The sequence below is a fragment of the Nipponia nippon genome, unplaced genomic scaffold (assembly GCF_047370975.1).
Source record: "Nipponia nippon isolate SJK-2023a ecotype South Korea unplaced genomic scaffold, ASM4737097v1 scaffold_31, whole genome shotgun sequence".
NCBI classification, from domain to species: Eukaryota; Metazoa; Chordata; class Aves; order Pelecaniformes; family Threskiornithidae; genus Nipponia; species Nipponia nippon.
Window position 1 is genome coordinate 1298131 of NW_028262349.1, and position 27999 is coordinate 1326129.

The 27999-nt window shown below is 64.1% G+C and overlaps 3 protein-coding genes across 4 annotated transcripts; 2 read left to right on the forward strand and 1 right to left on the reverse strand.

Moving 5' to 3' along the window:
* Window positions 1-348: 348 nt before the first annotated feature.
* JAK3 (Janus kinase 3) lies at window positions 349-10892 on the reverse strand. The gene is made up of 25 exons (XM_087769299.1): window positions 10872-10892; window positions 8699-8806; window positions 8074-8286; window positions 7843-7966; window positions 7613-7724; window positions 6845-6990; window positions 6450-6732; window positions 6242-6364; window positions 6002-6159; window positions 5643-5754; window positions 5203-5389; window positions 4439-4560; window positions 4227-4358; window positions 4063-4147; window positions 3836-3969; window positions 3451-3589; window positions 3213-3364; window positions 2340-2490; window positions 2132-2271; window positions 1674-1863; window positions 1436-1560; window positions 1103-1275; window positions 908-1025; window positions 676-786; window positions 349-599 (listed from the first exon to the last, which is right to left on the reverse strand). Exons 3-25 carry the CDS (start codon window positions 8276-8278, stop codon window positions 483-485), a joined length of 3339 nt encoding a protein of 1112 aa, XP_087625425.1. The 5' UTR covers window positions 8279-8286; window positions 8699-8806; window positions 10872-10892; the 3' UTR covers window positions 349-482.
* SLC5A5 (solute carrier family 5 member 5) lies at window positions 9477-16461 on the forward strand. The gene is made up of 17 exons (XM_087769725.1): window positions 9477-9843; window positions 10008-10239; window positions 10786-11196; window positions 11291-11356; window positions 11676-11727; window positions 11858-11925; window positions 12000-12154; window positions 12270-12410; window positions 13057-13186; window positions 13355-13443; window positions 13570-13682; window positions 14209-14279; window positions 14521-14607; window positions 14691-14893; window positions 15308-15411; window positions 15504-15696; window positions 16263-16461. Exons 1-17 carry the CDS (start codon window positions 9557-9559, stop codon window positions 16459-16461), a joined length of 2601 nt encoding a protein of 866 aa, XP_087625851.1. The 5' UTR covers window positions 9477-9556.
* CCDC124 (coiled-coil domain containing 124) lies at window positions 16297-27993 on the forward strand. 2 transcript variants are annotated; one of them, XM_087769358.1, is made up of 5 exons: window positions 16297-16499; window positions 17834-18005; window positions 24989-25175; window positions 25549-25663; window positions 26000-27993. In XM_087769358.1, the coding sequence occupies exons 2-5, from the start codon at window positions 17847-17849 to the stop codon at window positions 26202-26204; spliced, it is 666 nt and encodes a 221-aa protein (XP_087625484.1). In that variant the 5' UTR covers window positions 16297-16499; window positions 17834-17846; the 3' UTR covers window positions 26205-27993. The 2 variants fall into 2 exon arrangements, with proteins under 2 accessions (XP_087625484.1, XP_087625486.1); XM_087769360.1 differs by having other exon boundaries at window positions 16474-16566.
* Window positions 27994-27999: the final 6 nt, after the last annotated feature.

The window sequence follows — 27999 nt, forward strand, 5'->3', positions numbered from 1 at the left end:
AGCCACCCCCCGGGAAAGCCTGCGGTGAGTGCTGAGCGCGGGACCCCCATGCCGGGATGTCCCATGGGCACCCTCACCCCTCCCTGCTCCCTTCCAGCCGACCTCCCCCAGCAGCTCCGCAGCGACCAGACCCCCACGTCCCCTCTCCCCACGCGTCCCCTCTCCCCGTGGATCCCCTCTCGCCTCACCCCAGCTGGCAAATTTACCAAACTTTACTAGAAACCTGCCAAATCCCGCCGTGGCGGGGGCAGCAACAGGCAGAAGGGGGGTAAAAGACAAGCGGCATGGCGGGGGTCTCTGCCTGCCACAGGGGAGGGGGAAGCACAGGGGGGGCGATGGGGGCCACGTCCCCCCGCGCTGCCACCCCTCCGCTGGCCCCGCAGCCGTTAAAGCACATTGAAGCATTGCCATGGCTGTGCGTCCGTCTGTCACCGCCGCTGCTGGGGAAGGAGGTGGGTGGCCGGGGTCCCGGCCGGCATGGGCTACCCACGGGCTTTGCTCCGGCTGTCCCGCAGCGCCTCGATTTTGGGGGCCAATTCCCCAAAGGTGGGTCTGGTGCTGGGGGTGAAGGCCCAGCAGCTCAGCATCAACATGTAGACCTGGCGACAAGGGACGGGGCCATCAGGGGAGCAGGGTGGCCCCCAGGACCCCTGCCAGCCCGGGCAGGGCTCTCACCTCCACGGGGCAGCCGGCCGGTGCCGGGAGACGCCGGTTGTCCTTCAGGAGCTCCAGCAAGTGGCAGACGATCTGCACCGTCTTCTGGGTGCCCATCATGCGGAGGAACTCCTACGGGCACGGGGACGGCCGTCAGCATGGGGCTGCTGTGGCTGGGGGGGGGGCTCATCCCAAAGGTACCGGGTCTGGGGTGGGGGCAGCGGGACCCCAGCCCTGGGGAGGGGGGTCTCACCTCTGAGGGGCTCTTGCTCTTGTTGCTGTAGGTGAAGAGCTCGTAGAGGAGGACCCCAAAGCTCCAAATGTCAGATGCCCGGGAGAAGATGTTGTCTGCCAGGGACTCAGGCGCGTACCTGCCGGCAGAAGGGTGCTGAGCACCGGATCCGGCCGGGCCGGCAGCCCCATGTCCCCCCGCTGGTGCCACCCTCACCAGAAGACGGGGCTCTGGCCGGGTTCCCGCACCACGTAATAGTCCTTGTCCTGCGGCAGCAGCTTGGCCAGCCCAAAATCCCCGATCTTGACGTGGGTCTCGCTCTCCACCAGGATGTTCCTGCTGGCCAGGTCCCGGTGCACGCAGCGCTGCGCCCCCAGGTACTCCATGCCCTGCGTGGGATGCAGCTGCTCGCTGGGGCCGGGACCCCGCAGCATCCCCGGGGGCTCATCCCAGCTGGACCGCGACCCCCTGGGTGAGCTGTGCCATTGCTCCGGCCCCATCCCAGGAGAGCGGGACCCCCTTTGCCGCCACCCCCCTGCACGGTCCCACCTTGCAGATCTGCCAGGCGTAGAGGAGCAGGGTCCTGTGGTCCAGGCGGGGCTGGTTCTTCTGCAGGTAGTCCCGCAGGCAGCCGTTGGGCAGGTACTCCATCACCAGCCGCAGCCCGCGCCGCCCTGCACGCACATCCATCACCCGCCGGCCAGGATGCGGGCAGAGCCGGGGCCGGGTGCAGGCAGCATTGGTCCCTGCCCACTCCCTGCCCGCTCCCTGCCCGCGCCGTGCTCACCCCGGCTGTAGCACACGCCCCGGTACTGGACGATGAAGTCGTGCTGCAGCGAGTGCAGGATCTGGATCTCCCTCTCGAAATCCTGCAGCTCCTCGGCCGAATCCTGCTGCAGCTTTTTGACCGCCACCAGCTCGCCCGTGCTGTCGCCCAGCGGGTCGTAGCGGCACAGCTCCACGCTCCCAAAGTTGCCCTGGCCGGGGAGAGCCAGTGGGGATGCAGGATGTTGGGGTGTCTCGGGGGGGGTCTCAGAGACCCCCACTGTCTCCCCAGCACCTTGTCCCCCCCAGATCCCATGCACGGGTGAGGCCGTGGGCACAAACCAAGTGTTTCTCAGCTTTGGAGGGCAAAGCATCCTCCCGGGAGCCAGGGATGCTTCACGCCCCAAATGCAGGTAAGGGGGGGTGCAAGGAGCTCGTGCACCGAGTCTTGGGGGACGGGGCCCCCTCTGCCCCCCTCACCTTGCCCAGCAGCGAGATGTACTTGAGGTGCCGCTCCTCGAAGTGCGTGGGGTCCTGGCACATGGCGAGGGGCTCGTACCCCCAGAAGCTGTCCCGGAGCATCGCGTCGGTGGGCGACAGGTCCAAGAGCAGCTCGTAATCTGGGGGAGGCGGGCAGTGAGGGCACCGGGGGGGCCGGAGCCCGGCCCCCCACCGTCCCGGGGCTCACCGGAGGTGATGAGGCTGTTGAGGTCCCGGATGAGGGCGCGGAAGCAGGGCCGGCGGCGGGGCTGGTAGTCCATGCACTGTGCGATGAGCGTGGCCAGCTCCGTCCACTTCGGTGCGGGGAGCTGGAGGCTGCTCTGGTAGAAATCCAGCTTCTGCGGGGGCGGGAGAGGGTGCTCAGGCTGGCTGCGGGGTGCCCGGCCCTGCGCCCCTCCAAGCAGCCTCTGAACAGCCCCCGCACCCCGCACCAGGCTGTGCATCACCCAAAGGTGATGAGCAGAGCCCGGCTGCAGCGGGATGGGGCAGGAGGGTTGGGATGCAGTGGGATGGGGCAGAAGGGTTGGGATGCAGCGGGATGGGGCAGGAGGGTCGGGATGCAGCAGGATGGGGCAGGAGGGTTGGGATGCAATAAGATGGGGCAGGAGGGTCGGGATGCAGCAGGATGGGGCAGGAGGGTTGGGATGCAATAAGATGGGGCAGGAGGGTCGGGATGCAGCGGGATGGGGCAGAAGAGTTGGGATGCAGCGGGATGGGGCAGGAGGGTCAGGATGCAGCAGGATGGGGCAGGAGGGTCGGGATGCAGCAGGATGGGGCAGGAGGGTTGGGATGCAATAAGATGGGGCAGGAGGGTCGGGATGCAATAAGATGGGGCAGGAGGGTCGGGATGCAGCGGGATGGGGCAGGAGGGTTGGGATGCAATAAGATGGGGCAGGAGGGTCGGGATGCAATAAGATGGGGCAGGAGGGTCAGGATGCAGCAGGATGGGGTAGGAGGGTTGGGATGCAGCAGGATGGGGCAGGAGGGTTGGGATGCAAAGAGATGGGGCAGGAACGATGGAGCGGGAGGGCTGGGATGCAGCGGGATGGGGTAGCCTCACCTTCTGGGGCTCCAGCAGGCTGACGGGCATGTTGCCACCACTGAAGATCTCCCAGAGGGTCGCCCCGAAGCTCCACTTGTCGGCCGGCAGCGCCAGGCTCTTGGGGTCGCTGAGGCACTCGGGGGCCACCCAGGGGATGCGCTCCACCAGCACTGGGGAGAGGGGGACGGCCCCGCTCAGCACCCGCCGGGGGGCCCTGCCACCCTCCCCGAGGCCCTGGGTCAGCCCAGGCACTTACTCTCCTTAGCCAGGACGGTGACGCTGACTCCAGGGTCGTTGAGCTTGATGAAGGGGGGGCTGCCGCTGGCCATGTCCCCCTCCCGGGTCAGCAGCACCTTCTTAGCAGAGACGTTGCCGTGGGTGATTTTCTTGTCCTCCTGGAGAGGGGAGAGGGACCGGGACCGTCAGCGCAGCCCCGGCCTGCGGGGCAGCCCCATGCACCAGGCTGAGCCGGCGCCAGCCGGGGTGGGCCGACAGGGACGCATAGGAGCCCTGGGGACACGGATGCATGGGAGCCGTGGGATGAGGACACGGAAGAGCTGTGGGATGCTGACACACAGGAGCTGCAGGACGCATAGACTGCAGGACACCGGCGCCCCGTGCCGTGCCGGCAGCCGGCTCACCAGGTAGTTGAGGGCGTATGCCAGCTGCTTGGCCACCTGCAGCTTCCAGCTCGTCGTCACCTTGCCCTCGCCTTGGTTCTTCTTCAGGTAGAGGTCCAGGGGCCCGTGCCTGACGTACTCCTGCACCATGATGCCTGTGGGGGGATGGCACGGGCAGGTCCGGTACGTGCCCTCCCGTCAGCGCGGCCATGGCACGGCACTGCCCGGCGAGGGGGACGGGCACTCACTGTCCTTCCCGAGGCTGACGCCATGCAGCAGGACCAGGTGCTTGTGGGAGAGCTGGCTCATGATGCTGGCTGCCTCCAGGAAGGACTGGGAGCGGGGAGAGGCTGGCTCAGGGGGGGCTGTGGGGACCCCCCGGTGCCAGCCTGGGGGGCTGCTGCCGCCTCACCTCGGAGCAGTTGCGGTGGCTGCTGTCCATGACCTTGAGCACCACCTCGGTCTGGTAGTACCCGTCCTCCCCCTGGTCCCGCTTGACGCCCTTGTAGATCTGGGTGAAGGAGCCCTGGCCCAGGCTCTCGCCCTGCCGCGAGAGGGGGACGCTGGCGGGGGGGCGTCCCTGCCCGTGCGCCCCGGCCCGCCGGCGCCCCGGCCCCCCCGTACCCGCACGAGGCTCTGGGGGTCGATCTTGTGGAACATCATCTGGTTGAGGCTGCGGCGGGGGGCGGCGGGGGAGCCGGGGGGCTGGGGGCAGCCGCTCCGCACGATCAGCAGGTTGGACTTCTCTGGGGGGGGGAGCGGCCGTCAGGGGCGGCCGGGGCGGGCTGTGACGTCACACAGCCCGCTCTGTGATGTCATGCCGCCCACTCTATGATGATACAGGCTGCTCTATGATGTCACACAACCCGCTCTGTGACCTCGCACAGCCCACTCTGTGACGTCACACAGCCTGCTCTGTGATGTCATGTAGCTCATTTTATGACATCGCACAGCCCACTCTATGATGTCATACCGCCCACTCTGTGATGATACAAGCTGCTCTGTGACTTCACACAGTCTGCTCTATGATGTCACACAGCTGGCTCCGTGACCTCACACAACCCACGCTGTGACCTCGCACAGCCTGCTCTGTGATGTCACGTAGCCCATTTTATGACATCGCACAGCCCACTTTATGATGCCACGCAGCCTGCTCTGTGATGTCACACAGCCCACTCCATGATGACACTGCCTGCTCTGTGACGTCATACAGCCAGCCCTGTGATGTTACACAGATCATTTTGTGATGTCACACCGCCTGCTCTGTGACGTCACACAGCCAGGTCTGTGACCTCACACAACCTGCTCTGTCACCTCACACAGCCCGCTCTATGACGTCACACCGCCACGGGCGTGCCCTGTCCCCCGCCCCGGCGCAGCGGCGTCACCTTTGGGCAGGGGCGGGCAGCAGGCAGCCAGGCGCATGCGGGCACCCTCTGCCTGCAGCCCGCAGCGCCCGTAGGTGCCCAGCAGCTCCCGCAGGCTGCAGAAGCGCCGGGCCACCCCCGAGAGCCAGAAGTTGCCGTCCTTGTCCCTGCGGATCAGGCAGCGCTTGTAGTCCTGGCCGGAGCGGGTCTGCGGGGCGAGAGCCAGGCTCAGCGGCGCGGGGTGCCCCCAGGAGCCCCCGAGCCCCTCCTGCCCTGCGGGTGCCCGCGGCAGCCCCGTGCCAACGGGCCAGCGCCGGTGGCACCGTCCCTGCAAGCACCAGCTCTCAGCCCTGCGTCCCTCCCCGCTCCCGGTGACACCCACAGCACCCGGCACGGGAGCCTGCGTGATGCTGTGCAGCGCCGGCACCCCGGTCCCCAGCCGGTGCCGGTGCCGGTCTCACCTCGGCGCAGATGGTCAGCAGGTAGCTGTCGAAGTCCTGCGGGCTGCGGCGCAGCAGGTACAACCCCGGGCGGCTCCCCGCCACCTTCAGCTTGTTCACCGCAAACTCCGAGCTGCGAAGGGCAGGGCTGGGTCGGGCGCAGCGGGGTCCCGCTCGGGGAGACCCCGGGGCCCCCCGCTGCTCACCCCTCCGCCACGCTCTCCCCAGACCCGGTGGGCACCGGGGTGGCCTGAGCATCGCCTGAGCAGCGGGCAGGTTGGGGACCGGTGCTCGCCGCTCTCGTGGCTCCTCCCCAAGTGATGTCTTCCCCCATCACCCGTGGGCTGTGGGTGGCGAGGTGGGGGGTCCCCGGCACCCACCTGATGGGCCCGTGGCACTGGTTCTCCACGTCCTCCAGGAGCCGGGGAGGGGCCACCTCCTTACAGAAGTAGTGGTGGGCATCTGCCGTCAGGCGGTAGTAGCCGTCGACGAGAGCCACAAAGGAGCGAGCTTCCCGCAGCGTGGGGAACTCCACCTCCTGGGGCCAGGCGGGGGGTCAGCCTCGCACCAGCCCCGGCCCCCCGCCCCGCCGGGGCTCCCCCCACGCCTCCCCGGCTCACCAGCACCCGGTTGTCCGTCTTGGTGAGGGTGACGATGCGGTTCTCCACTGGGCCGCCCTCCCGGCTTGCCTGCTTGATGCTGATGTCGGCGATGTCGGGGAAGTCGCAGAAGTGCTGGCGGCTCTGCGGGGGACACGACCGGGGTTGGCCTCCACGTCCCCCACCTCGCCCCACCGCGGGAACCCCCGGCACAGCCGCCCACCCGCACCTCGGAGCTGCCACAGCTCCAGGAGACGCCGCTCTCGCCGGCCACGTGGATGGCAATGTCCGTGGTGGAGCCGGGTGAGCGCACATGGAAGCTCTCCTCCGCCCAGTGCCGTTGCAGCCGCTCCAGGTCCAGCAGGTACTTGAGCTTCAGGTAGCATCCGTCCGTCTGGCAGCCCCCGATCTTCCGCAGGGATTTGCTGAAGCGGCGGCGGATGCGCTTGCGGGTGAGGAAGCTGTGCTGCTGGATCTGGCACCGCAGCGGCTCGGGGATGCAGGACTTGTAGCTGCCAGGGACGGGGAGGTGGGCAGTGGTGGGTGCTGGGCCGTCCCCAGGGACGCTGGGCTGTCCCCACGGGTGTCGGGCTGTCCCCACGGCCCCCAGCCCCCCCAGCTCACCTGACGTGGCTGAAGACCTCGTCGGGGCTCTGCCGCTTCTCCTTGGCGATGCGCAGCATGTCCAGCACGGCCAGGCTCAGGCACTCCTCCTGCGTGGGCAGGCTCAGCGCCACTGCCACGCGTCCCCCGATGAAATCGCTGCGGGACTGGGGAGGGCGCGGAGGCTGGGTGGGGGGTCCCCGCGCCAGCCCCCCGCTCGGTGCATCTCCTGCCCGGGGACACTGCAGCCAGGAGGCCCGATGCACCCCAAGACCCCCAGTCCATGCGCGAGACCCTTGCAGGTATCGTCCCCCCCAGCTAACGGGAGCTTCCAGGGTGGCCCCTGCTGACGCCCCCGTCACGCTGGGCTGGCTGTGGGGTGGCTCCAGCCCCAGCCCCGTGCCCCAGTGCCCTCGTGGGTCACATCCTGCCCCGGGCTCTGGTTTCCTGCTGCTGTCCGGGGGGCAGCGGAGCCGGCTCCATCCCTGGGGCATGCATCGCCCGGGGGCCACAGCGACCCCCATCTCAGCAACCTGGGGTGCCCCATGCCTCGTGTGGGGTGCCCACAAGCAGCTCCAGCTGAGCGGGGTAGGAGGACCCATGTCCTGCAGGCGTCGTGGCCAGGGACCGGTGGGTGCTGGAGGAGGAGGAGGAGAGTGGCACGGCCCAGGGTGGCGAAGGGCATCACTACGCTGAGCTTAACGTGTCCCACACACCCGAGAAGCCAGGTGGGACCTCACCCTGCGGCCCCAGGTGTGGGGACAGGGATGGCAGCCTGGCAGGGCTCACCTGGGCAAAAAGGTAGTCGATGACGGGGTAGTCCAGGACGGGGCTGGCCCGGTCATTCAGCAGCTGGAAGCGGTGGGACTGTCCCAGCCCACACCAGTTGGGGAAGAAGAACCTGATGGGGAGAGTGGAGGGGGCTCAGTGCCACGTTCCCCCATAGCGCACAGCCCCTATCAGAGACTCCCCAGGGAGCCGGGCTGGGGCTGGGACGGCCGCGTCCCCGCGGGCTGTACCTGATCCTGTACACCACGACCTGGCTGCGGGAGTCATCGACGGTGAAGAGGTGGTTGGGAGGGAACCAGCAGCTGAGATCCTCAGTGGCCAGGGCAAAGAGTGGGTGGCAGACGGGCAGCACGCCTGGGGACAGAGCGGTGCTGTGACCTCCACCGAGGACAGGCACGGCCGGTACCCCGAGCCCGCAGCCGCTGCCCCGAGCCTGCCGGTGCTGGGGGGACGATGCTCACCGCAGGCTTTGGCAGCGCGGATGCACAGCTCCTCAGCCGTGTACTCGCCGAAGGTGAAGGTGAGGACGCCGGCGGTGGTGCCGGGGGGGCTGCGGGGGGCAGGTGCCTGGTGGTACAGGTACACCTGGAGGGTGCCGGTCTCGGTGGAGGAGAGGCTGCAGGAGCGTTCCCCGATCAGCGGGGTGTCCTCGCCCAGCGGGGCCATGGCGGGCGCTGCAAGGACAGGGGGGCTCAGCTGGCAGCATGGTCCCCCGGTGACGGTACCGTCCCCCTCCCCGGTGTGACCCCCATGTGGGGCAGGACCTTGCCCCACATGTGCCCTTCCCCACCCGTTTCCTTCGGCATCCTCCCCGGGGTAAAACCCCGCAGCCAAGCCTGCGGCATCTCCAGGCCTGGGGTCAGCCCGTCCTGGGAAGGATGAAGGGGAAACTGAGGCACACAGCCATTTTTACAGGCAGCCACCCTCCCCAGCCCGTCCCACGGCTGCTCCTCATCACCAGCCGGCCCAGGGCCGAGCCCTCATGCCCTGCATCGCTCCCAGGCGTGGGCAGGGAGGACCCAGCTCCATCCCTGTGCCCGGCTGGGCTGGCCAGACCCCACGAAACCCCCTGTGCCGGTGTGGTACCTGCTGCCGTGCCGGCGGCCTCACTGGCACCCGTGTGCTCCGGCCCTGGGGAGCGGGTCCCAGGCAGGGCTGCGCTGCCGTGTTGGGGCTCCTGGGCTGCGTAGGCGGCTGCGAGCGAAGGATAGAGTCAAAAAATCCCCTCGGTGACTTCCTTCCTGCCAGCAGCCTCCCCGGCGGGTGGCTTCCTGGCGAGGGAGGGGGTACAGGGTGGGAGACAGAAAGGAGCTGCCCCAGGGTGCAGGGACCAGCCGGGGGGTGAAGGGGCAGGGAGCCCCGGGCACCCCACTTGGTGCTGGGCGCCCCATTGAGCACCCCAATGGACCCGGGCGCCTTGCTGGTCCTGCCGCCTCCTGGTGCTGTGGGCACCGCAGGGATGGGTGACGCTCAGCCAGGGCATCCCAGCCCCCTCCCTGTCCCACCCCACCGCGTGGGGCGAGGGGCTGGGTGCTGCCCGCGCACCCCTGGCCCCCCTGCACCCCTTTGCTGGGACCCTCCCTGCCCCACTCACGGCCCCACCGGGATGGGCTCAGCCCCTTCACCCCAATCCTGCCCCGGCCAGCCCAGCCCCAGGGCACCGTCGGGGCCACCGTGGCGCCGGGGCTGCCGTGGGGCTGGGCATGTGCCTGGCCCCGGTGCCGTGCGGCATCGCACGCACCCGCCTGCGGATGTGGCCGGGCCCAGCAGCCACCACTCGTTGTTTTTCCCCTTTCTGCTGCTTTAATCAGCTCAGCAAGGAGGCAAAACCGGGGGCGAGGCAGGGAAGGGGGTCCTGGCCAGCCCTGTCCCTGGGGATGGGCGTTGGGGACAAGGCCACCAGGGCTGGAGCAAGACCCTAGGGACCAGGGACCCTCCTCTGCCATGCGGCAATGCCTCGGAGGGGACAGTGCCCCTGTGGTGGCTGTCCCCATGTCGGGGCTCTTCCCTGGTCTCAAGCCCAGCCTCGTCCCCAGGGTTCAGGGCAGGAGGAAGAAATCCCCGTGGGACAAACCTGCCCAGGAGCCAGGCAAGACAAGGCAGTGCTTGTGCTGGGGAACGAGGAAGCTGGGCCAGGGTGCCACGTATCCCAGCGGCCAGAGCCATCCCACTGGCCCTGCGTGCCCCAGGGTCAGCGGCCGGCTCCCGCGCTCGCCGTGCTGCTCGCCAGGGTACGGGCTGCTGTGCCGCCGCTGACGGTGGCCCAGGGTTAGCCGGCGCTGGGGCGTGCGGGAGGGAAGGGGTTATGGATGCGGCCCCCGACGGCTCCGTCCTCCCCGCCGAGGGTCCCTCCCCGATGCCCTGAACCTGCCTCCCGCCGGCGCCCGCCCCGCAGGCTGGAGGAGCTCGAGGCACGGCCAGCCCTTCGCCGCGGCCCTGCTCGCCCCAACGCCGCCCCGACGCCTGCTGAGGACGTCGCAGCAGCCTCGTCCGACCCGCCGGGCTCCCCGCGTCCCCAGGGACCCCCGGGCAGCCCCCTGCGTGCTGCCCCGCTCTCCTCCCCGCCTCACCACCGCGTCCTTGCCAGTCTGCAGGCAGCTGCCTGCAATCGAGCTGCTTTTTTCTGGGTAAACCTTTAGCTTTGGTTTGTTTTGTCCCCTCAGCTGGAGATACATTTGGCTCCGGCAGCGGCTCTGCCCCTCCCTGTTTGTGCTGGCTGGGGGGATCGCTCCCTCCCGGCCGCGTCCTTCAGGTGCCGGCGCTTCCCTGGAGCCACGGAGCCGGTGCCCGGTGCGCTCCGGAGCAGCTGGACCGAGCGCTGCCGGTCTCCTCTCGCTGCGGGCTCTGAACCGGGAGGTATTTGGGGCAATTGCCTTGCCGAGCTCGGGCCGTCCCTGTTGCAGTTTGGGCTTTGCCCTTTGCAGCCGAATGCTCGGCACAGACCTTCCCCGGGACGGGGACAGGATGGGACAGGACGGGACAGGAGGGACGGGGAGGCAGCGGCGCTCTCTGCTCCGTGCTCAGTCCTTTCTGCTGCGCGTCGCATGTCAGATGATAATTGCACCGAGTTTTCTCCCCTTCCAGTTTCACCACCCTCAGATGCACCGGTGCCACCGTGCCCTGGCCTAGCCGTGCGTGCCGTGTCCCTGTGCCATGTCCCTGTCTGCCCGCAGGTGCCTGGCCGGGGGCTAACCCCCACCGCAGCCGCCACGTTGGCCCCGGCGGGGAGCCTGGAGGTGTGGATGCCGGAGCGGCTCACCTTCAGCCTCTGGGACTACGGGGTCTTCGGGCTGATGCTGCTGATCTCCACCGGCATCGGGCTCTTCCACGGCCTCGCCAAAGGCGGCCAGAAGACCTCGGAGGATTTTTTCACGGGGGGACGACGGATGTCGGCACTGCCCGTGGGGCTCTCGCTCTCGGCCAGCTTCATGTCGGCCATCCAGGTGCTGGGGGTGCCGGCGGAGGCGTACCGGTACGGAGCCAAGTTCCTCTGGATGTGCGTGGGGCAGCTGCTGAACACGCTGCTCACCGCCCAGCTCTTCCTCCCTGTTTTCTACCGCCTGGGGCTCACCAGCACCTACGAGGTGGGCACAGGGGGACACATCCTGCCCCGGAGCAGCTCCTGGGGTGCCCCGGTGCTGGGACGGACCCAATGCACCCCCTTGTCCTTGTCCCCAGTATCTGGAGCGGCGGTTCAGCAGGAGCATCCGGCTGTGTGGGACCGTGCAGTACGTGGTGGCCACGGTGCGTGTCCGCGGTACACGGGTGGGATGGGGACGGTGGGGACATGGCACCCGGTGGGGCTTGGATCTGGCCGCGCTGACGCTGCCCTGGACCCCCGGGAAGCGTCCTCATTCCCGTGCTCGTGTTTTCCATGGCTCAAAGCAAATAGCGCCCGGCAGGAGCCTTGTTTTGAATGAAAACCCCAGTGTTTTTCCAGCGCCTGCACGCCGTGCTTTGGCGGCAGCGTCACACTTTGTCCCTGTCCCTGCCGGCACAGCCATCACCTGCCCGGTGCCCGCGGTGCTGGTGGGTTGGGGCGCTGACCCCCCTCTTCCCGCAGATGCTGTACACGGGGATCGTCATCTACGCCCCCGCCCTGATCCTCAACCAAGGTGCGGTGGGGAGGTGGGGGCTGCTCCCCGTCGCGTCCCTGTCCCTGCAGTGGGGACGTCTCAGCCCCGTCCCACCCCCGGCGTCGTTTGCACCCTGGGGCTCTGCTCAGCACCTTTCCGTCTCCTTCAGTGACCGGTCTGGACATCTGGGCGTCCCTGCTCTCCACCGGAGTCATCTGCACCTTCTACACCACCATAGTGAGGGCCGGAGCGGGGGGTCCCGGGGGTCCCCGGGGGTCCCCAGCGCTCACCTGCAGCTCCATCTGGTGCAGGGTGGAATGAAGGCTGTCATCTGGACGGACGTCTTCCAGGTCTTCGTGATGCTCTCCGGCTTCATCGCCATCATCATCCGGGGGGTGCTGCTGGTGGGGGGTCCCGCCAGGGTGCTGGCCATCGCCGCCAAAGGCTCCAGGGTGAACTTCATCGAGTGAGTGCCCGGACCCCGCTGTGTGCTGAGCCTGCTCCCCCTGCCCCGGGCTGCTGGGGGGCCGGTGCCGGCCCCGGCTCACCCGGCCACCCCGGCGGTGTGCCGCTGTGCCCAGCTTCAACCCGGACCCGCGGAGCCGGTACACGGTCTGGACCTTCCTGGTGGGCGGCACGCTGGTCTGGCTCTCCATGTACGGCGTCAACCAGGCCCAGGTCCAGCGCTACGTGGCCTGCAGGACCGAGAGGGAGGCCAAGCTGTGAGTCCCCGGGGCCGCGGGGATCGTCTGGATCTCGCTCCGTGTGGGATGGTGCATGGGGGCGAGGGGCTGCCCTGGGTGGGGTGGGTGGCTGCACGGCAGCCTGTGCCCCTCAGGGAGCCCAGTGCCTGCACCCCTGCCTGGTCCCTGCACCCTTGCACAGACCCTGCACCCCTGCACGGACCCGGCACCCCAGCAGGGACCTTGCACAGATCCTGCACCACTGCACAGCCCCTGCATGAACCCTGCACACTTGCATGGCCCTTGCACCCCTGCACAAACCCTGCACCCCTGCACGGCCCCTGCATGCTTGTATGGACCCTGCACTCTTGCACAGACCTTGCACCCCCGCATGGCCCCTGCACCCTTGCATGGACCCTACACAGCCCCTGCACCCTTGCACAGCCCCTTGCATGGACTTTGCACCCCTGCATGGCCCCTGCACCCTTGCATGGACCCTACACAGCCCCTGCACCCTTGCACAGCCCCTTGCATGGACCTTGCACCCCTGCACCCTTGCGTGGACCCTACACAGCCCCTGCACCCTTGCATGGCCCCTTGCACAGCCCCTGCAGCCCTGCACGGCCCCTGCACCCTTGCACGGCCCCTGCACCCCTGCTCAGGCAGGCATGCCCTGTGCTTGCAGGGCGCTGCTGGTGAATCAAGTGGGGCTCTTCTGCATCGTCTCCAGCGCGGTGGCCTGTGGCCTTGTGATGTTTGCGCTGTACAAGGACTGCGATCCCCTCCTCGCCGGCTACATCTCAGCCCCGGACCAGGTACCGGCCCCCGCTGGCTCTGCCCTCTCGAGCACCAAATTGAGGGCAGCGAGGTGGAAGGGCGAGCGGGTCGGAGGGGCCGGACCCCGGGTCCCTGTCCCAGCCCCGCTGCGGGGCCTGGGGTCCCCCGGGGTCCTGCCCCCCCGATGCAGCCGCCTCCTCCCGCAGTACATGCCCTATCTGGTCCTTGACATCTTCAAGACGTTCCCGGGGGTGCCGGGGCTGTTCCTGGCTTGTGCCTACAGCGGGACCCTCAGGTGAGGACGGGGCACCCCTCGCCCCAAGGGGACCCCAAACCTCCCCACAGAAGGGGGCTGCGCCCCACCCCCACCCCACAGGCTGCTGGCGTCGGGGCTGAGGGCTGCCGCCTGCCCGCGCCCCAGCACGGCCTCCACCAGCATCAACGCCATGGCGGCCGTCACCATCGAGGACCTCATCAAGCCCAGGCTGCCCACGCTGTCACCGCGGAGGCTGACCCTCATCTCCAAGGGGCTGTGTGAGTGGGGACGGGGGCCACGCCGACCCGCACCGCGCCGTCCCATGCCACCCCATCCCGTGCTGCACAGCGCTGTTTTGTGCCACGCCATGGTGCACCGCATGGTGCCGTGCTGTGCCGTGCCATCTCGTCCTGTGCCGCGCCATGCCGTGCTGCACTGCACCGTGCTGTGCCGCGCTGCACTGTGCTGTGCCGTGCTGCACTGAGCTGTGCCATGCTGCACCACGCTGTGCCATGCTGCACCGTGCTGTGCCATGCCGTGCTGCACTGCACCATGCTGTGCTGCGCTGCACCGTGCTGTGCTGCACTGAGCTGTGCCATGCTGCACCGTGCTGTGCCATGCCGTGCTGCACTGCACCGTGCTGTGCCATGCTGCACCATGCTGTGCCGTGCTGCACTGTGCCGTGCCGCAGTGCACCGTGCCATGCCATGCCATGCCGTGCCGTGCTGCACTGCACCGTGCCATGCTGCACTGCACCGTGCTGGGCCCTGCCGTGCTGCTGAGCCTTTCCCGTCTGCCCTGCAGCGCTCATCTACGGCACCTCCTGCATCATGGTGGCAGCTCTGGCCTCGCTGCTGGGCGGTGGCGTGCTGCAGGTGAGCCCTGGTGCGCTGGGCCGGATCCGGCACGGGGCTGAGCTTGCCCCGCTGCCCCCTCCACCCCTGCCCGCTGGCTCTGCCTGGCCGAGCGGGACCCGGCCACACGCCACTGGCTGCCGGAGAGCCCTCGAGCCGCCCGGGCTGCAGCAGCCGGGGGGCCTGGGGCTGAGCCAAGCACCCTCCTCCTCCTCGCCCCCGAGCCAGGGCGGTGGGGCAGAGCTCTCCGTCCCCCTTCCAGGGCTCCTTCACCGTCATGGGGGTGATCAGCGGCCCGCTGCTGGGCGCCTTCGTCCTGGGCATGTTCCTGCCGATGTGCAGCACGGCCGTGAGTCCGGGGGGTTTGGGGGTGCCGGGGGTCCCGCCGCAGCCCACTCCCCAGGCTGTGCGGACCCCTCTCCTCCGCCGCAGGGCGTGCTGGGGGGCCTGGCCGCCGGCTTCGCCCTCTCCTTCTGGGTGGCCGTGGGGGGCACCCTCTACCCGCCCAGCGCCGCCGCCATGGGGGTGCTGCCGGCCTCCGGAGCCCTCTGCCCGCTCTACAACCGCACCGCCGGCGCCAACCGCACCCTCCTGGGCCCCCTGCCCTGCTGCCAGGAGCCCCCGGCCCCGGCCCGGTGAGGGGGGGCGGCGCCTGGGGGGTACGGGGGCGCGGGTGACTTGCTGTGATGTCACACTGCTTGCTTTGCTCACTGTGGTGTCACACCGCTTTCCCTGTTCCTTGTGACGTCACACCACTTTGCCTGTTCACTGTGAGGTCACACCACTGTCCTTGTTCCTTGTGATGTCACAGCACTTGCCTTGTCCCTTGTGACATCACACCACTTTCCTTGTTCCATGTGATGTCACACTGCTTGCTTTGTTCCTTGTGATGTCACACCGCTTTCCCTGCTCACTGTGATGCCACAGCAGTCTTTGTTCCTTGTGACATCACAATGCTTTCCTTCTTCCTTGTGACATCACACCACTTTCCCTGTTCACTGTGACATCACACCGCCACCTCCACCGGTCCCTGCCCCCTCCCCGCGCAGGCCGGCCGGCGTGGGCGACTTCTACGCCATCTCCTACCTGTACTACGGGGCGCTGGGGACCCTGGGCACGGCGGTGGCCGGGGCCCTGCTCAGCTCCCTGGCAGGTGAGGCTGGGGCCGGGCGGGGCCGCGACCCCGCCCCAGGGTGGGGGTCCCCCCCCTGCAGCCCCTCCCCATGGCACCCCCCTTTCCGGCAGGGCCCACCAGGCGGGCGCAGCTGCCCCCGGGCGTGCTGTGGTGGGACATCGCCAAGCGGACATCCTCGGCGACCCCCGTGGGCACCAAGACCCCCGGGGACGGGGAGGGCGGCCCCCGCCGGGGCCCCCCCGATCCCGTCCCCGTCCCCGTCCCCGTCCCCGCCACCGCCCCGCTGCTGCAGGAGAGCCCCGGGTGGGGGGGGGGGGGGGGGGGGGGGGGGTGCCGCCGCGGGCGGCCCTGCCCCGGAGCCCCAATAAAGGAGGAGCCATCCCCGGGGGGGAGCCTGTGCTTGGGGGGGCTGCGGGGCGGGGCGGGGCGGGGTGGGTGGGCCCTGCCCTGATAAACCCCGCCCACCCCGGTGACAATGGGCCCTGCCCTGCTAAGCTCCACCCCACCCCGATGACAATGGGCCCCGCCTCGCTAAGCCTCACCCAGGTGACAACTGGCCCCGCCCTGTTAAGCCCTGCCCCACCCAGATAACAATGGGCCCCACCCTGTCGAGCCACGCCCACCCAGATAACAATGAGGTCCGCCCCATAGGTCCTCCAGGTGACAATGGGCCCCGCCCTGTTAAGCCCCGCCCCACCCCAGAACACCGGGCCGCACCCTGCCAAGCTCCGCCCACCCAGGGGCAATTGGCCCCGCCCACAGCCGCCGCGGGAGCCGCTCGGCCGCGCCGCCATCTTTGTACCGGGCAGGGGAGGCGGCAGTGGCGGGCGGAGTGCGGGCTCTCCCGCGGCCTGCCCACCGCGCTGCAGGCGCTGCCGCGGGCGAGGGCCGCCGTCTGGCCCGCCGCTCCTCGCCGTTGGTCCCCGCCGCCGCCAGGCCTGGCGCCGTAGCTTGGGCGGAGCGGGCCGTGCCCTTAGCAAAGATGGCGGCGGCGGGCTGCGAGCCCTGACGAACCGTCGGCGCCTCTCGCCCCGCCCCTTCCGCGGGAGCGACGGCGCGTACCGGTGACGCACAACGCCCGCGACGGCCGGAGCGGCGGGGGCCGGGTAGGAGCGGGCCCGGGCGGCGGCTCCAGGCCTCGGCCCCGGCCTGAGGGGAGGGGCCGGGCCGGGGGTGCGGAGGGGAACCGGGCGAGAGGGGAAGGGCGGGGGGGGACGGGGCGGGGAGGCCTGGGGGGATTTGAGGGGAGGGGGAAGGGCTGGGGGGGGGGCAGGCCTGGGCCCTGGGGGGGCGAGGAGAGGGGCTGAAGGGAGAGGGGAAGGGGTGGGGGGGTGCGGGAGGGGAGAGGCCGGGGGTTTGGGGAGGGGGCGGAGGGGGAAAGCTGGCCCTTAACTGAGCAAACGGGGAAGGGCGGGCGGGGAGGCTCTGCGGTGGGAGGGGAGGGCCGGGCCGCGCCGCGGGGGGGTTCTGTGGGGCCCCAAGGCGGGGGGGGGGGGGCTGGGGACGCCGGCACGGAGCAGGGGTCCGGCCCTTGGGGCGGGCTGGCTCTGGGTGCGGGCCCTGGGCCCTTACGGCGGGGGGAGCAGCCCCGGGGGGGGCAGATCCCTCGCCCTCCCAGGCGTGTGTGTGCCGTCCCGTCCCGTCCCGCAGCCTTGCCCCGGGGCCCAGCCCGGATCGTGCTCCTCAGGAAGGGTCAGAGCACGTATCGGAGAGGAGAAGGGATTTAACCCAGCCCAGGCTTTGAAAAGCTTGGGACTCGAGCAGCCAGCCCTGAACATCAGCCCTCCTCTGTTGTTTCTTGTTTAGCAAATAGTGATCTGCCATTAAAAGTAAAGATTTAAGATCCAGATCGTGGTGTTTGCATGTGCAGCGTGCTGTGGAGAAGGCCCTTTCTTAGCGCCTGGTTAATTTTGAGGCTTCCGTTGGCTTTTAGGACTTTTCCTGCCCTGATGGTGTAGGGGAAATTAATACGGCAGGTCTGCGGGGCCGTTTATCCAAGCTGAGTGGGGCCACGGGGCTGCGTTTGCGCTGCTTCATCCCGCCCTGCTGGCAGCAGGGAGTTCCCCCCGGAGCCTGCCCGTGCAGAAGGAAAGCACCCAGCTTCGTTTTGACTCAGCAGCAGTCTTTTGGCTTGCAGGGCAGTGGTGCCTTTGCCTCGGTACCAGGAACCCAGCAGCCCGATTTGTTGTGGTGTTGCAGCGCAATGAGTAGGCGGGAGGGGCTGTGTCCCGCTGAGGATCTGGGGCAGAGCGAGCAGAGTTCCTCCTGGGTGAGCTGGGATGTTGCTAGATCTGTTCTGCCCAGGATTTTGAAATAGTATGAGGCAATAAGAAAAAGGGGTTTTCATGGTGTGAGCTCCAGCTGTTCCTGCTTCCCGGGGTGATGGCGAACCCGAGATCCTACCCAGGGCAAGGATCTGAACCTCTTTCCCCCTCTGCAGAGCACCTTGAGTGATGCCCAAGAAGTTCCAAGGTGAAAATACCAAGTCGGCTGCTGCCCGCGCGAGGAAAGCTGAGGCAAAGGCAGCAGCCGATGCCAAACGTCAGCAGGAGCTGGAAGATGCCTACTGGAAGGATGAAGACAAACACGTGATGAGGAAGGAACAAAGGAAGGTGAATGGCTGGTCAGGTAGAAGGGTGTCTTCTGGCCAGTCCTTTGCTAAGGCCGTGAAATCCAGGCTTGCTCAGACAGGGTTGCTTCTCCTCCTCTGTCCCCCGGCCGTAGCTGTCTCTCCACACGTTGTCCTGCGCTTAGTTTTAGGCAGAAGAGCTGGAACTAGTGGCTTCTCTGGGAGCTAAAAGAAGCCGAGTGTGGGAGTAAGTGTAAGCTTTGATGTGTAATTCAGAAATCTGGTGGATCTTAGAGCTGGCTTCCCCAGGGAGGCAGTAAAAGCTTAATTGTTGGAGTCATTTAAAACTGAATTAAGATCAGGAACTGTGCTGCAGGGCTTGACTTTTGAGCAAGTGGTTCTTTAGCTTTTTTCTTCCTTTTCCTTTCTTAATTTTTCTTTGATTTTTGTAGAAGGAAAAAGAAATCAGCAGGGTTAAGGGTTGCAAAGCTTTTTTTTTTTTTTTTCCTCCCCAGCTTGGTGTGCCACACCTCAGGACGTGTGTGTCTCAAAGAATTCTCTCTGTTTTGCTCTCGCTCTGCCCTGGGCGCCCGTTTGCCTCGGTGTTCAATAAACAGAGCGCTTTAGTGCTCATTTCTGGGTTATTTGGTTTTAAACATTATTCTGCGTCCGCGTTAGGCAACTCTACCTTCTGCTTTTGTGGATTTTTCTAGAAACAATTGTTGGCGATAGCTTAGCTGCCTCTTCCAAAATGATTTCTTTACCCTTGTGCTAACCAGCCAGGGCTTCTGTTGGTGACATAAATGGGATATATGGGGTTACTGGGATTGTGCTGCTTGGTGAATTCAGTGCTTACTGAACTTTGTGTGTTGCTACTCGAGCACACAGGCCGGGCAGGCAGGACGGAAGCCAGCGCGTCCCCGTGACCTTGATAGCTGCGTACGTCTGCGTGAGTTCACCCCTAATGCGTGTCTTGACGTTTGGAATTAGGATTCCTGTGCGCTGTTCCCCAGTGCAATCCCGTAATGCTGCCTAATTGCTTCCTGGAACAAGGACTTATTATTGCTCTACTTAAGACTTGGCCACCGGTGACCTATTTGACTGGGCTTCCAAAACAGCCTCCTGCAGACCAGGGGCGTGGGAGTCTGGAGAGGGGAGCTGTGTTGTGAGATGGAAATGCGAACTGGAAAACCAGGGTCCATCCCAGAGCCTCAGACTGGGTTTCAAAGAAACCAGCGAGGCGGTTTCCGCTCCGCACCTCAGCCGTCCCCTCTCCCTGCATCAGCGTAGCCATGGTCTCTAGGTCTGAATTTCACCGGAACGCTGCGGTTTAGCGCGTTCGCTTGCCCCAAGCCCCCCTGGGGACCTTGCAGCTCGCAGCAGCCAAAGCCTCCGCTCAGCTGGGGAGCTGTCCTGCCAGAAGGACTCCCAGTCTGACCATACCTGCGCAGGGCTCATCCTGCTGCCGGAGCCTCACGCAGGCGCTGCCGCAACCTGAGCAAAGGCTGGGGCTTTGTGTAGGTGAGAAGTGCTCAACAGACAGGAATGAGCGGGTTGCTGGGGGAAATCAATCAGCGAAACCTTCCTCAGCTGCGTCTCCAGTGCCGTCAGGCTGGAGTATCCCCACGGAGAACAGAAGAGGCTGCCTGTGCCCCGTCGCATCCCGGCAGGGAAGCGATGTGTGACTCAGATTGTAAACGACTTTCCATCCTCATCCTAGAGAGGACAGAAACCAAACCGTTCACAGGAGTCAAACTTCCCTGGAGAAGGAGCTGTTCCGCGGGTGGTGCCGGCATGGAAATAGCGCTGCCGGCCACGGCCATATGCTGCGGGAGGGACTCGCGTTGCTCTCAGCTACAGCACCCGGAGGAGGGGATGGCGGTGTGCGTAGGAGGATGCTCTCAGCACCTTGCAGTCAGCGCCGAGCAGCTCTTACAGCTCTTCCCCAGCTCTCCGGGCGATGGCAGTAACACATTAACGGCACCGCAGCACAGCCGTGCAGAATTCCTGTGCTGCCAGCAGGCAGGAGTGGCTGAAATCCTTTGGGACGTGCTGAGACCAAAACCTGCGCACCCCTTTTAATCCCTTTCCCCCCCTAGGTGACCACCGGAGCCTCGGTGAAACAAGGGAGAGCGCAGAGCTCTGTTTCTCTTCTGGGGTTTGGTGGCTCTGCCTGGCCAGCTGGTGGCCTTGCTGACGGAGCAGCGATGCACGTCAGCGTTAGCACTTGGGCATAGGGAAGCTTCATGTTCACAATGCAGTGCCTGCTGTCGTGAGATTCACTGTCGCCAGATGACTGTCCTGTTGTTTGATTTTACTGCGTTTTGGGGTTTCTTTAAATGCCAGCCCTCCCTGCTCTGAGAGCAACCCTGGGAGCTGATCTCTGCTAACGGAGGATGATGCTTGTTTGGTGGCTCTGTGATGCATAAAGGAACATCTGAGCTCATATCGCCAGCCTGCGATGTGTGTGTTCCTCCTCTGGCACTTCAGCGCAAGTCGCGGCTTTTTACCTTCCCTGGAGAGCTCTGGGTGGAAAGCACAAAATCTGCCTCCTTCTTGCTGGAAGACTCAGAGTTTTACCTGGGTAACTGCTTGTTTTTTAATATTCGGGTGTCTTCATCCTTTCCATCCCTTTGCACGCTTCCTGTGCAAGGTTAGGCTGCAGCTCGGGGGACGGCGCTCCTCGTCAGCCTGGTCACAGCGTGGTTTGCTCTGTGCAATTAGCTAAAGTGCATCTGGTGGTGGAACAGCCACGGACGCGTGTGTGTCCTGGGTGAAGCTGCGGGCAGGCTTGGAAGGGTGGCAAACCCTTCCTTTGCCTGGAGCATTACGGGAAGAAAGGACCGGTGGAATATCTGCCAAGGGCAGAGGTCTCACAGCGGGAGTCAGACCTTCTTCTCTCTGGCAACCTTGGGTTTAGCTGCTTTGTGCCCTGTGGGTACACGCAGGAAGATCTCGCTGGCTGGGACTGTGGCTGGAGCCGAGGTGTCCACTGGAAGGACGCAGCCGAATTCCCAGTCTCCTTCCCAAACTCCTGCCGGGGCTGCCTGGCTGAGGGAGGACAAGCCCTTCTCCCCATTCAGGCTGTATTTTGCCTGGGCTCTGTTGGCTGAGTGCCCATATGCCAGGAAAGCGGTTCCCCCTTGTTGTTCAGCAGCGACTCAAAGCCCCTTGGCACCTTCCTCTCTGCCCGGCGTGTCGTGGTGTCGGCAGCACCATCCCACGGAGGTCTCTCCCACAGCTTCACTTGGTGCCCTCGGTGGGAACGGCAAAGGGAGGGCGTGCGGATGATGTGGGAGCAAGGAGATGCTTTGTACTTGTGTACAAAGGGTCTGGGGAAAGATTCGAGTTAAACGCAGGGCGAGCGCTTGTTCTAGAAGAGCGCAGATAGTGCACAAGGGAGCAGTGACTCTTTTGGTGTGAGTTTTATGCCTTTCTCGTTCCCGTTAGCCTCGGTCACGGGGTGTGGGCTGGCAGGCTCGTGTACCGGCAGGTCCCAGCTGCAGTGGTGTTGCAGGCAGGCGAGCGGTGACTTTCTCTCCCCGCTCCTCTTGTGATTCAGTGCAGAATTACTCAGCTGCGAGCACCAGCTCTTATTCAGATAAAATGCAAGACAGGTCAAATGACTCTTCTTCCCTCTTTGGAGGACGTCTGCGCAGTACCAGGTACGCAATACGGAAATCTGATGGCCTGAATGAGAAATGCAGGAGACAGAGATGTAGTGGAGAGATACCTGATGACACCAGGCTGGGGTTCAGGCCCCAGAACCAACTCCCCCAGGCTCCAGTATCCCTTCGATGCTTGCCTTGACTGCCAGTGGGCAATGGAAAGGGCGTGTTTGATCTCGTCTCAAAGCTCCGGTGTACCTCAGATAGCCCAGCGAGCACTTAGACACGCTCCAGGTCGGTTACGCCCCTCTCGCTTTCCAACTGCATCATTTTTTTGCGTTGCTTTGCCCTTCTGCCTTGCAAGAAGTGGCGTGCTTCGCCAGGCTGGCGGCACGCTCTCCAGCCCTCCTCGGGGCCTCGTGCTAAGCGGTTGATGGGGAGCGCTGCCGCTTCCTTTGACCGCTTGCTCTCAAAGCCGCATGTGTGGGACCTTCTCCTTCTGTCTAGCAGGTGGGAAGCTGTTCTGAAAGCTAATGAATCGGTCCTTGCTCAGGCAGCTCTTTGCGAGGCTGGAAGCTCCCATTTTAACACACAAATCCTTGGGAATGGGAGTGTCCAGCTAAAGAAATCTCACGCCCTGCTCCTCCCCGTGCCCTGCGGAGTGCAGCAATGTAGAGGGAGAAAATTATTCATTTCTATTCTAGTTGTCTAATAGCTTTGCGGTACGTTTCACTTAGGCAAATCCAAGCCTCTCTTTCATCAGGACATTTAAGCTGATTCATAAAGGATTCGTTTGGTTTGGCCCAACCTGAAAAAAGCCTTCAAAAATGACAGCTTTGGGATCAGCGAGCAGGCGGCTCAGGGCTGCTGCTTTTGAGCACCGCGGAAGGTGCAGAGCAGACCTGGACGTGACGGGCCGCTGGGGAAACCTGAGCACGTAGATTTTGCAGGTCTTGTGACAAATTAGTACCAGTGCCAGCTTATTTACTTTCCACAAATAGAAACTCAACTGTAAATGCCAGAGAGCAGGGAGCAGCTTACCCCGGCAGCTGGGGGAGAGGAGTAACCGGAGGTGCCCTGCAGCACGCAGTGCAGCAGGGAGGCTCTGCACCCTCCTTGTGCCTCTGTTTGCTCTTCGCTAAGTGGATGTGTCCTCTTTGGAGAGTTTTGTTTGAAAGGAGCTAACGGCAGCAGAGCATTATCCTTGAATTTCTGCTCTGTCAGACGTTGTCCCAGCTGGGGCTGTGTGGTGTGAGACAGGCTGCTGAGCTAGCTGCCTTGTAGGACAGTTCCCTTTCTGTAATAAGCAGGGGTAAAAGATAATCTTCTCTATCTATAAATAACATTTCTGTTCCGAAATGTCTTGCTCCCTTCCCTTAGGTCATTAGTACCTGTGTATCCACTCCTTATCTGTCTCCTGAATTATTCAAGCCACAGCCGTGCCTGCAGCCCTGCCGGGGTGCTCACCGTGCCAGCACCCTCTCTGGGTTACCTTGGTCAGTCACCGCTGAGCTCCAGAGACGGGACGAGCAGTCGGGGGACAGTTTCTTTGTGCTAGCCCGTGTTCTAGGCACGATACCGGTATCCCGAATACGCAGTGCTGCTTCTCTTGCCTGTGCTTTACAACTAATTAAGTGGCTTACTCTGACTGCTGGACCTTCGGTGATTTCTGTGGCCCTCCTCCTCTTTTGGCACATTAATCTCTCCAGTTTTGGGGTTTCTCCTGCATTCTTCCCTAAAACTGCCTGATGCTCAAGCAGAGGCTGGTGATCGAGCTAGAGATCCCACCTGGAGCTGGAGCTGTCCTGCGCTGTGCCGAGTGAGGGTGGGCAAAGCTCCTGCGGCTGCTCTTGCTCAGGTATATCCCTGTGAATAAATTTTTAGGGGGGTAAGACAGTTTTAGGGGGGTAATTAGGGGGGTAAGACAGTCTTCCCCCTCCTCTCGTGACACCCTTCCTGTTCTAGGAGTGGCCAAAATCCCTCCTAATCTGGGAGACCGAGTACCTTTGTTTACTCAGCCTTTACTAGAAGAGGGAGAGGCCTGACAGGAAAGCAGCGGGCAGGGAAAGCCGATGTCTTAAATAAATGAGTTTGCACTTTGAAATCGTGCACGGTCCAGTTGCCGGGACATCGTGTCTCAAGGCGCTGACACTAAGTGCTTAATGACCAAGAATTTGAAGACTGCCAGTTGTAATAAAGGCTTCATCCCTCTAATGGATCTTTTCCCATCCTTGGCCCCAGCTGCTCGGAGTGGAGGGAGGCGAGGTTTCCCTTCCCTTCGCAGCCGGGTTGAAAGGCCTGGTCCTTGCTGCGCTTGACAGAAGCAGCAGCAGCCTGAGGGCGTGTTTTGATTCGATGTTTGCGGGCTTTGATTCTGTGTTTTGATGGGTCTTTCTTTAAACTCTTGAGCTGTGGAGTGGCTTCTGGGTTTTTTTTTTTTGTTTAAGAGAGTCTCAAACCCCGGCCTTGCTTACCGTCTCCAAAGCGGGCCCTACCCCAACGTGCGTAATTCTGCTCCTACTCCTTAAACACCGATGAAGGCAGCGGGTTGCGTTACTGCTGGGGTGGTTTTCCTGGGCAGCTGCCTTTGAGTAAACCCGTTCCGTTCATGCTCGATGAGTTCGTTGTGCCATCCCTGTGAGTAATGGATGAGAGCCGTAATTAAGCGTCCACATAACTAACCTAAATACGAAGTGCTTTGCAGCACGGGACGCTGCCCCAGACAGAGGCGCTCACTTGTTGTTTCTTTCTTTTTGCCAGGCTTTTTACAGGCTTTGGGAGAAGAGGAAAAAAAAACTTGAAGCCAAAGTGCTGAAAGCCCTGAAGGGCCTGTTGCATGGTCTTGTCACCCTCTTCCCTGGACCCTGGAGGGCAAAGTGGCTCTTAAACTCCTTGTGAAGCACTTTAAAATTACCCCAAGAGCTGCATTGCTCGTTGGATTCGGTCTAACCGCCTGCCCTGGCTCCTTGGAAGAGCGTGAGCCAGACCTGAGGACGAATTCAGCCTCTTGACTGGTTTGTCTCAAACAACTGCTGAACTTTCAACCTCCGACCACTTATTAAAATTAAAGTGGAAAACTTAATCTGATTGTCAGCCGTCCTGGCTGGCACCTCCCGCTCCTTCTCGACAGCGGGGTTGTGTTTCGCAGTACGGACATCACGGGGAGCCGGCGCGTGGTTGCAGGCGGGGCAGGGACGGGGGAATTATTATTCTGAAGGGACGGGCCAGGCTCTCGCTGTCTCGCTGGAGGTTGGGGGGGACGAGCCGATGTCTCGTGAGGGCAGCGCTGTGTTAGCTACAGAAGTGAGGTGCCCGCTCCTGTTCGAGCGGGCTTCTCTGCTCCTGCAAGGGGCAGTTTGACCTCTCCACCTTACGAAGGCGTAAGGGTGGAGGTGACGTGGTCCTTTCTCCCTTCCAGGAAGAGAGGGAGAAGCGGCGGCTGGAGCAGCTGGAGCGCAAGAAGGAGCTGCAGCGCCTGCTGGAGGAGGAAGACTCGAAGCTGAAAGGGAAGTCACCCAAGCAGGTCACTCCGGGCAAAGTCACCAGGGCCCAGATCGAGGAGACAATCAGAAAAGACCAGCAGCAGAAGGAGAATGCAGATACAGGTTCGGTGGTACCGTAGAAAGGCCCTGACAGCTGTGGGAGGCTGGGGAGCGGGAAGGGGGGCCGTTCCTTTTTCATCTACTGTTGCTGAAGGGCAAGGTGTTCGGAAAGCAAGAGCTGCCTGCAGCTATTCTGTGCTGCGTGCTTTGCTGTGCCTGTGTTGAACACCCAAATGGGGGAAAAAGAAACCTCCTGTCACCTTGAGGTGGAGAAACAGAGCTGCGGAGCGGCACTCTTCTCTTCCAGGACTGGGACTGAACTCTGGCTGAGTTTTCTCAGCACTTTCTTCAGAGGGCTTTGGAAAACCCTCTTCTGAGGGTTTTGCGCGGGCTGGATTTGACATTAACGTTCTCCCTTTCCCCCCTCCCTGTGCAGTGGAGAAGGAGAAGACTCACTTGGAGGTGCCCTTGGAAGAGAACATCAACAGAAGGGTACTGGAGGAAGGATCAGTGGAGGCCAGGACGATTGAAGATGCCATTGCTGTCCTCAGGTACGTGGCCATACCGTAGCGGTGCTCTCCTTTGAAGGCGTCGCTTTCCTTACGAGAAATTCTTGCAGACACTCCCTCCCCCAGAACTGGCTTCTTTTTACGCTTTGACTGTGACTTTCTATCTCAAGAGCAAGAACAGGACACGTCCCCTGCCCTGTTGTTCTGCGGAGAGTATTTGAAGCGGGTAGGGGAAGGATCACAGGGTTTTCTGCTTTATCACCCACGTTATTCTGTACGCGCTGGGTTGCGCTGACAGGGGATCAGAGCGGGGCGAGCGGCTGTGCCTGCCGGGAGGTGTCTCTGATGCACGTCTCTCTCTGAATTCCCTCCCGGCAGCGTTGCCAATGATCTGGACCGGCACCCCGAGCGCCGGATGAAAGCTGCCTTCACAGCTTTTGAAGAGGTCAATCTGCCACGCCTGAAGCAAGAGAACCCCAACATGCGCCTGTCCCAGCTCAAGCAGCTCCTCAAGAAGGAGTGGATGAAGTCTCCAGAAAACCCCATGAACCAGAGGCACAAAGCTTACAACAGCCAAAAGTAGAACTAGAGCCGATCGTCCCCCACGGACAGCGGGCTGGAGCCCCGGGGCTCCGCTCGGATGAAAACAGGAGACACAAGGAACCTCCTCTCCTTTTGTTTCCCTTCCCTGCCACCACTTTCTGTCTTTCTCTGTTCTTGGATTTAAGATAAGCACGAGGCCACGGCTCGCCTGGGGACCCCGCAGCGTCCGGCCGTCTTCGCTGACGGCCCGTGCTCACCCCTCCCCGGCAGCTGGTGCGGAGCGACCCGGACAGACTAACAAACACTACCTTCACGCTTCCGAATTCAGTTGTTGTCTTACAAAAAAAGCCACTAACTCGCTTCCAGACCTTCAGCACGGGCAGCGCTTGCGAGGTGCGACGTCGGCGCTGCCGCCTGCCGAGGTAGGGACCCCCGCGCTGGCTAGCACCGTGCGTTAACCCGCTCACAGCCTGGACCTGAGCCAAACCGCATTCATCCCTCTCTCTACCGTGGCTGCGCCGCGCCCTCGTCCTCTGCAGGGTGAAGTTTTGCCACCGTCATGAGGAAGGCACCTGCCCTCTGTTGCTCGTGTCGTCCTCGGTGCTGGGATGTCCCCGAAGAGATTCCAGTCTGGGATCGCTGCTGGCCCTGCCTGCTGCCGGCCACCTCTCTCCTCTTGATCTCGCCTGGCGGTGCGTTAGGTGGGGAGGAGGAACCGCAACGGGAGCAGAAGCTCTGTCAGCGCGGTGTTGTGGTGAAGAGAGAAAATAACCTTCCGTCTTCGAAGGGGAATGGGAGAAATAACACAGCACAGCATGGTTCCTGCCGTGTCTGCGCAGGACGCCGGTGCCAGGCTTCTCCCTGTGACTTTCCCGGTGGCCATGCCCAGAGCCTCACACGCTGCTGGGGGACAGGAGGGGTCCTGGAGGGGCTGCAGCCCCCCAAGAACTGCCCCGAGAAGGGAAGCTGCTGCTTCTCCCATCGCTTCTTCCCCTGCCCGCTCCCAGGCTCAGGCAAGAAAGTGCCCCGTGGGCCTGGGGAAGGGGACGTGAGACTGTCGGCTCAGCAGCTCGCCCCGCCGCCGGACCGAGGGCGCCAACCTGGCCGCGCCGCCTCTGCGCCCCTTCGGCCGCAGCCCTCTGGTCTCTCCGCTGGCCCAGGCAAAAAGAAATCGGTGAGCTCCCTTGGGAGGGCCCCGGAGCCACGGCGGAGTCCTGCCCCTCGCCTTGAGCAGGCACTGGGTTTTCCTCTCTTCCCTCTCCCCTTTCCCATCTTTTGGGAGTGAAATTCCTTCCCAAGGTCTAAACCCTCGACCAGGCAGCGGCTCCGTTGCCGGCGGTGCTTACCTTGGTGTTTAACCGGGGCTGCCAAACCGAGAGGAGCTCGGGGCTGGCTCGGCATCCCGCTGGCCTTCCTTCTGATGTTCCCAAACAAATCGTGCGCAGCCCCAGCCCGGTGACGGGCAGCGCGCGGCCTCTGCCCCTGCGGCGCATCGCCTGCGCGGGCAGGGAGGGCTGCAGGAGTCCTCGAGCTGCGGAGGCGTTTGCGCTTTGGCGGTGAAGGCCTTCGAGGAGGCGACGCTCAGGCTGACGCCGAGAGCCCGCGGCCATTTCGGGGTGGCCGTTTCGGGGCTCTCCCCGGCCCTCTGCACCCTGCATGCGGAGCCAGGCTGCAGGGGCCGCCCTGGCCCCTGCCAGCGTCCCCCCGGCCCCCCCAGGCCCAGCCGGTGAAGGCAGGGAGGAATGCACCCGCTGTCTCCCCTTTCTGTGCGAAGTTTGTTGTGTTGGAACCCAATTAAAAATTAAAAAAAAAAAAACCCAAACCCTGTTAACTTG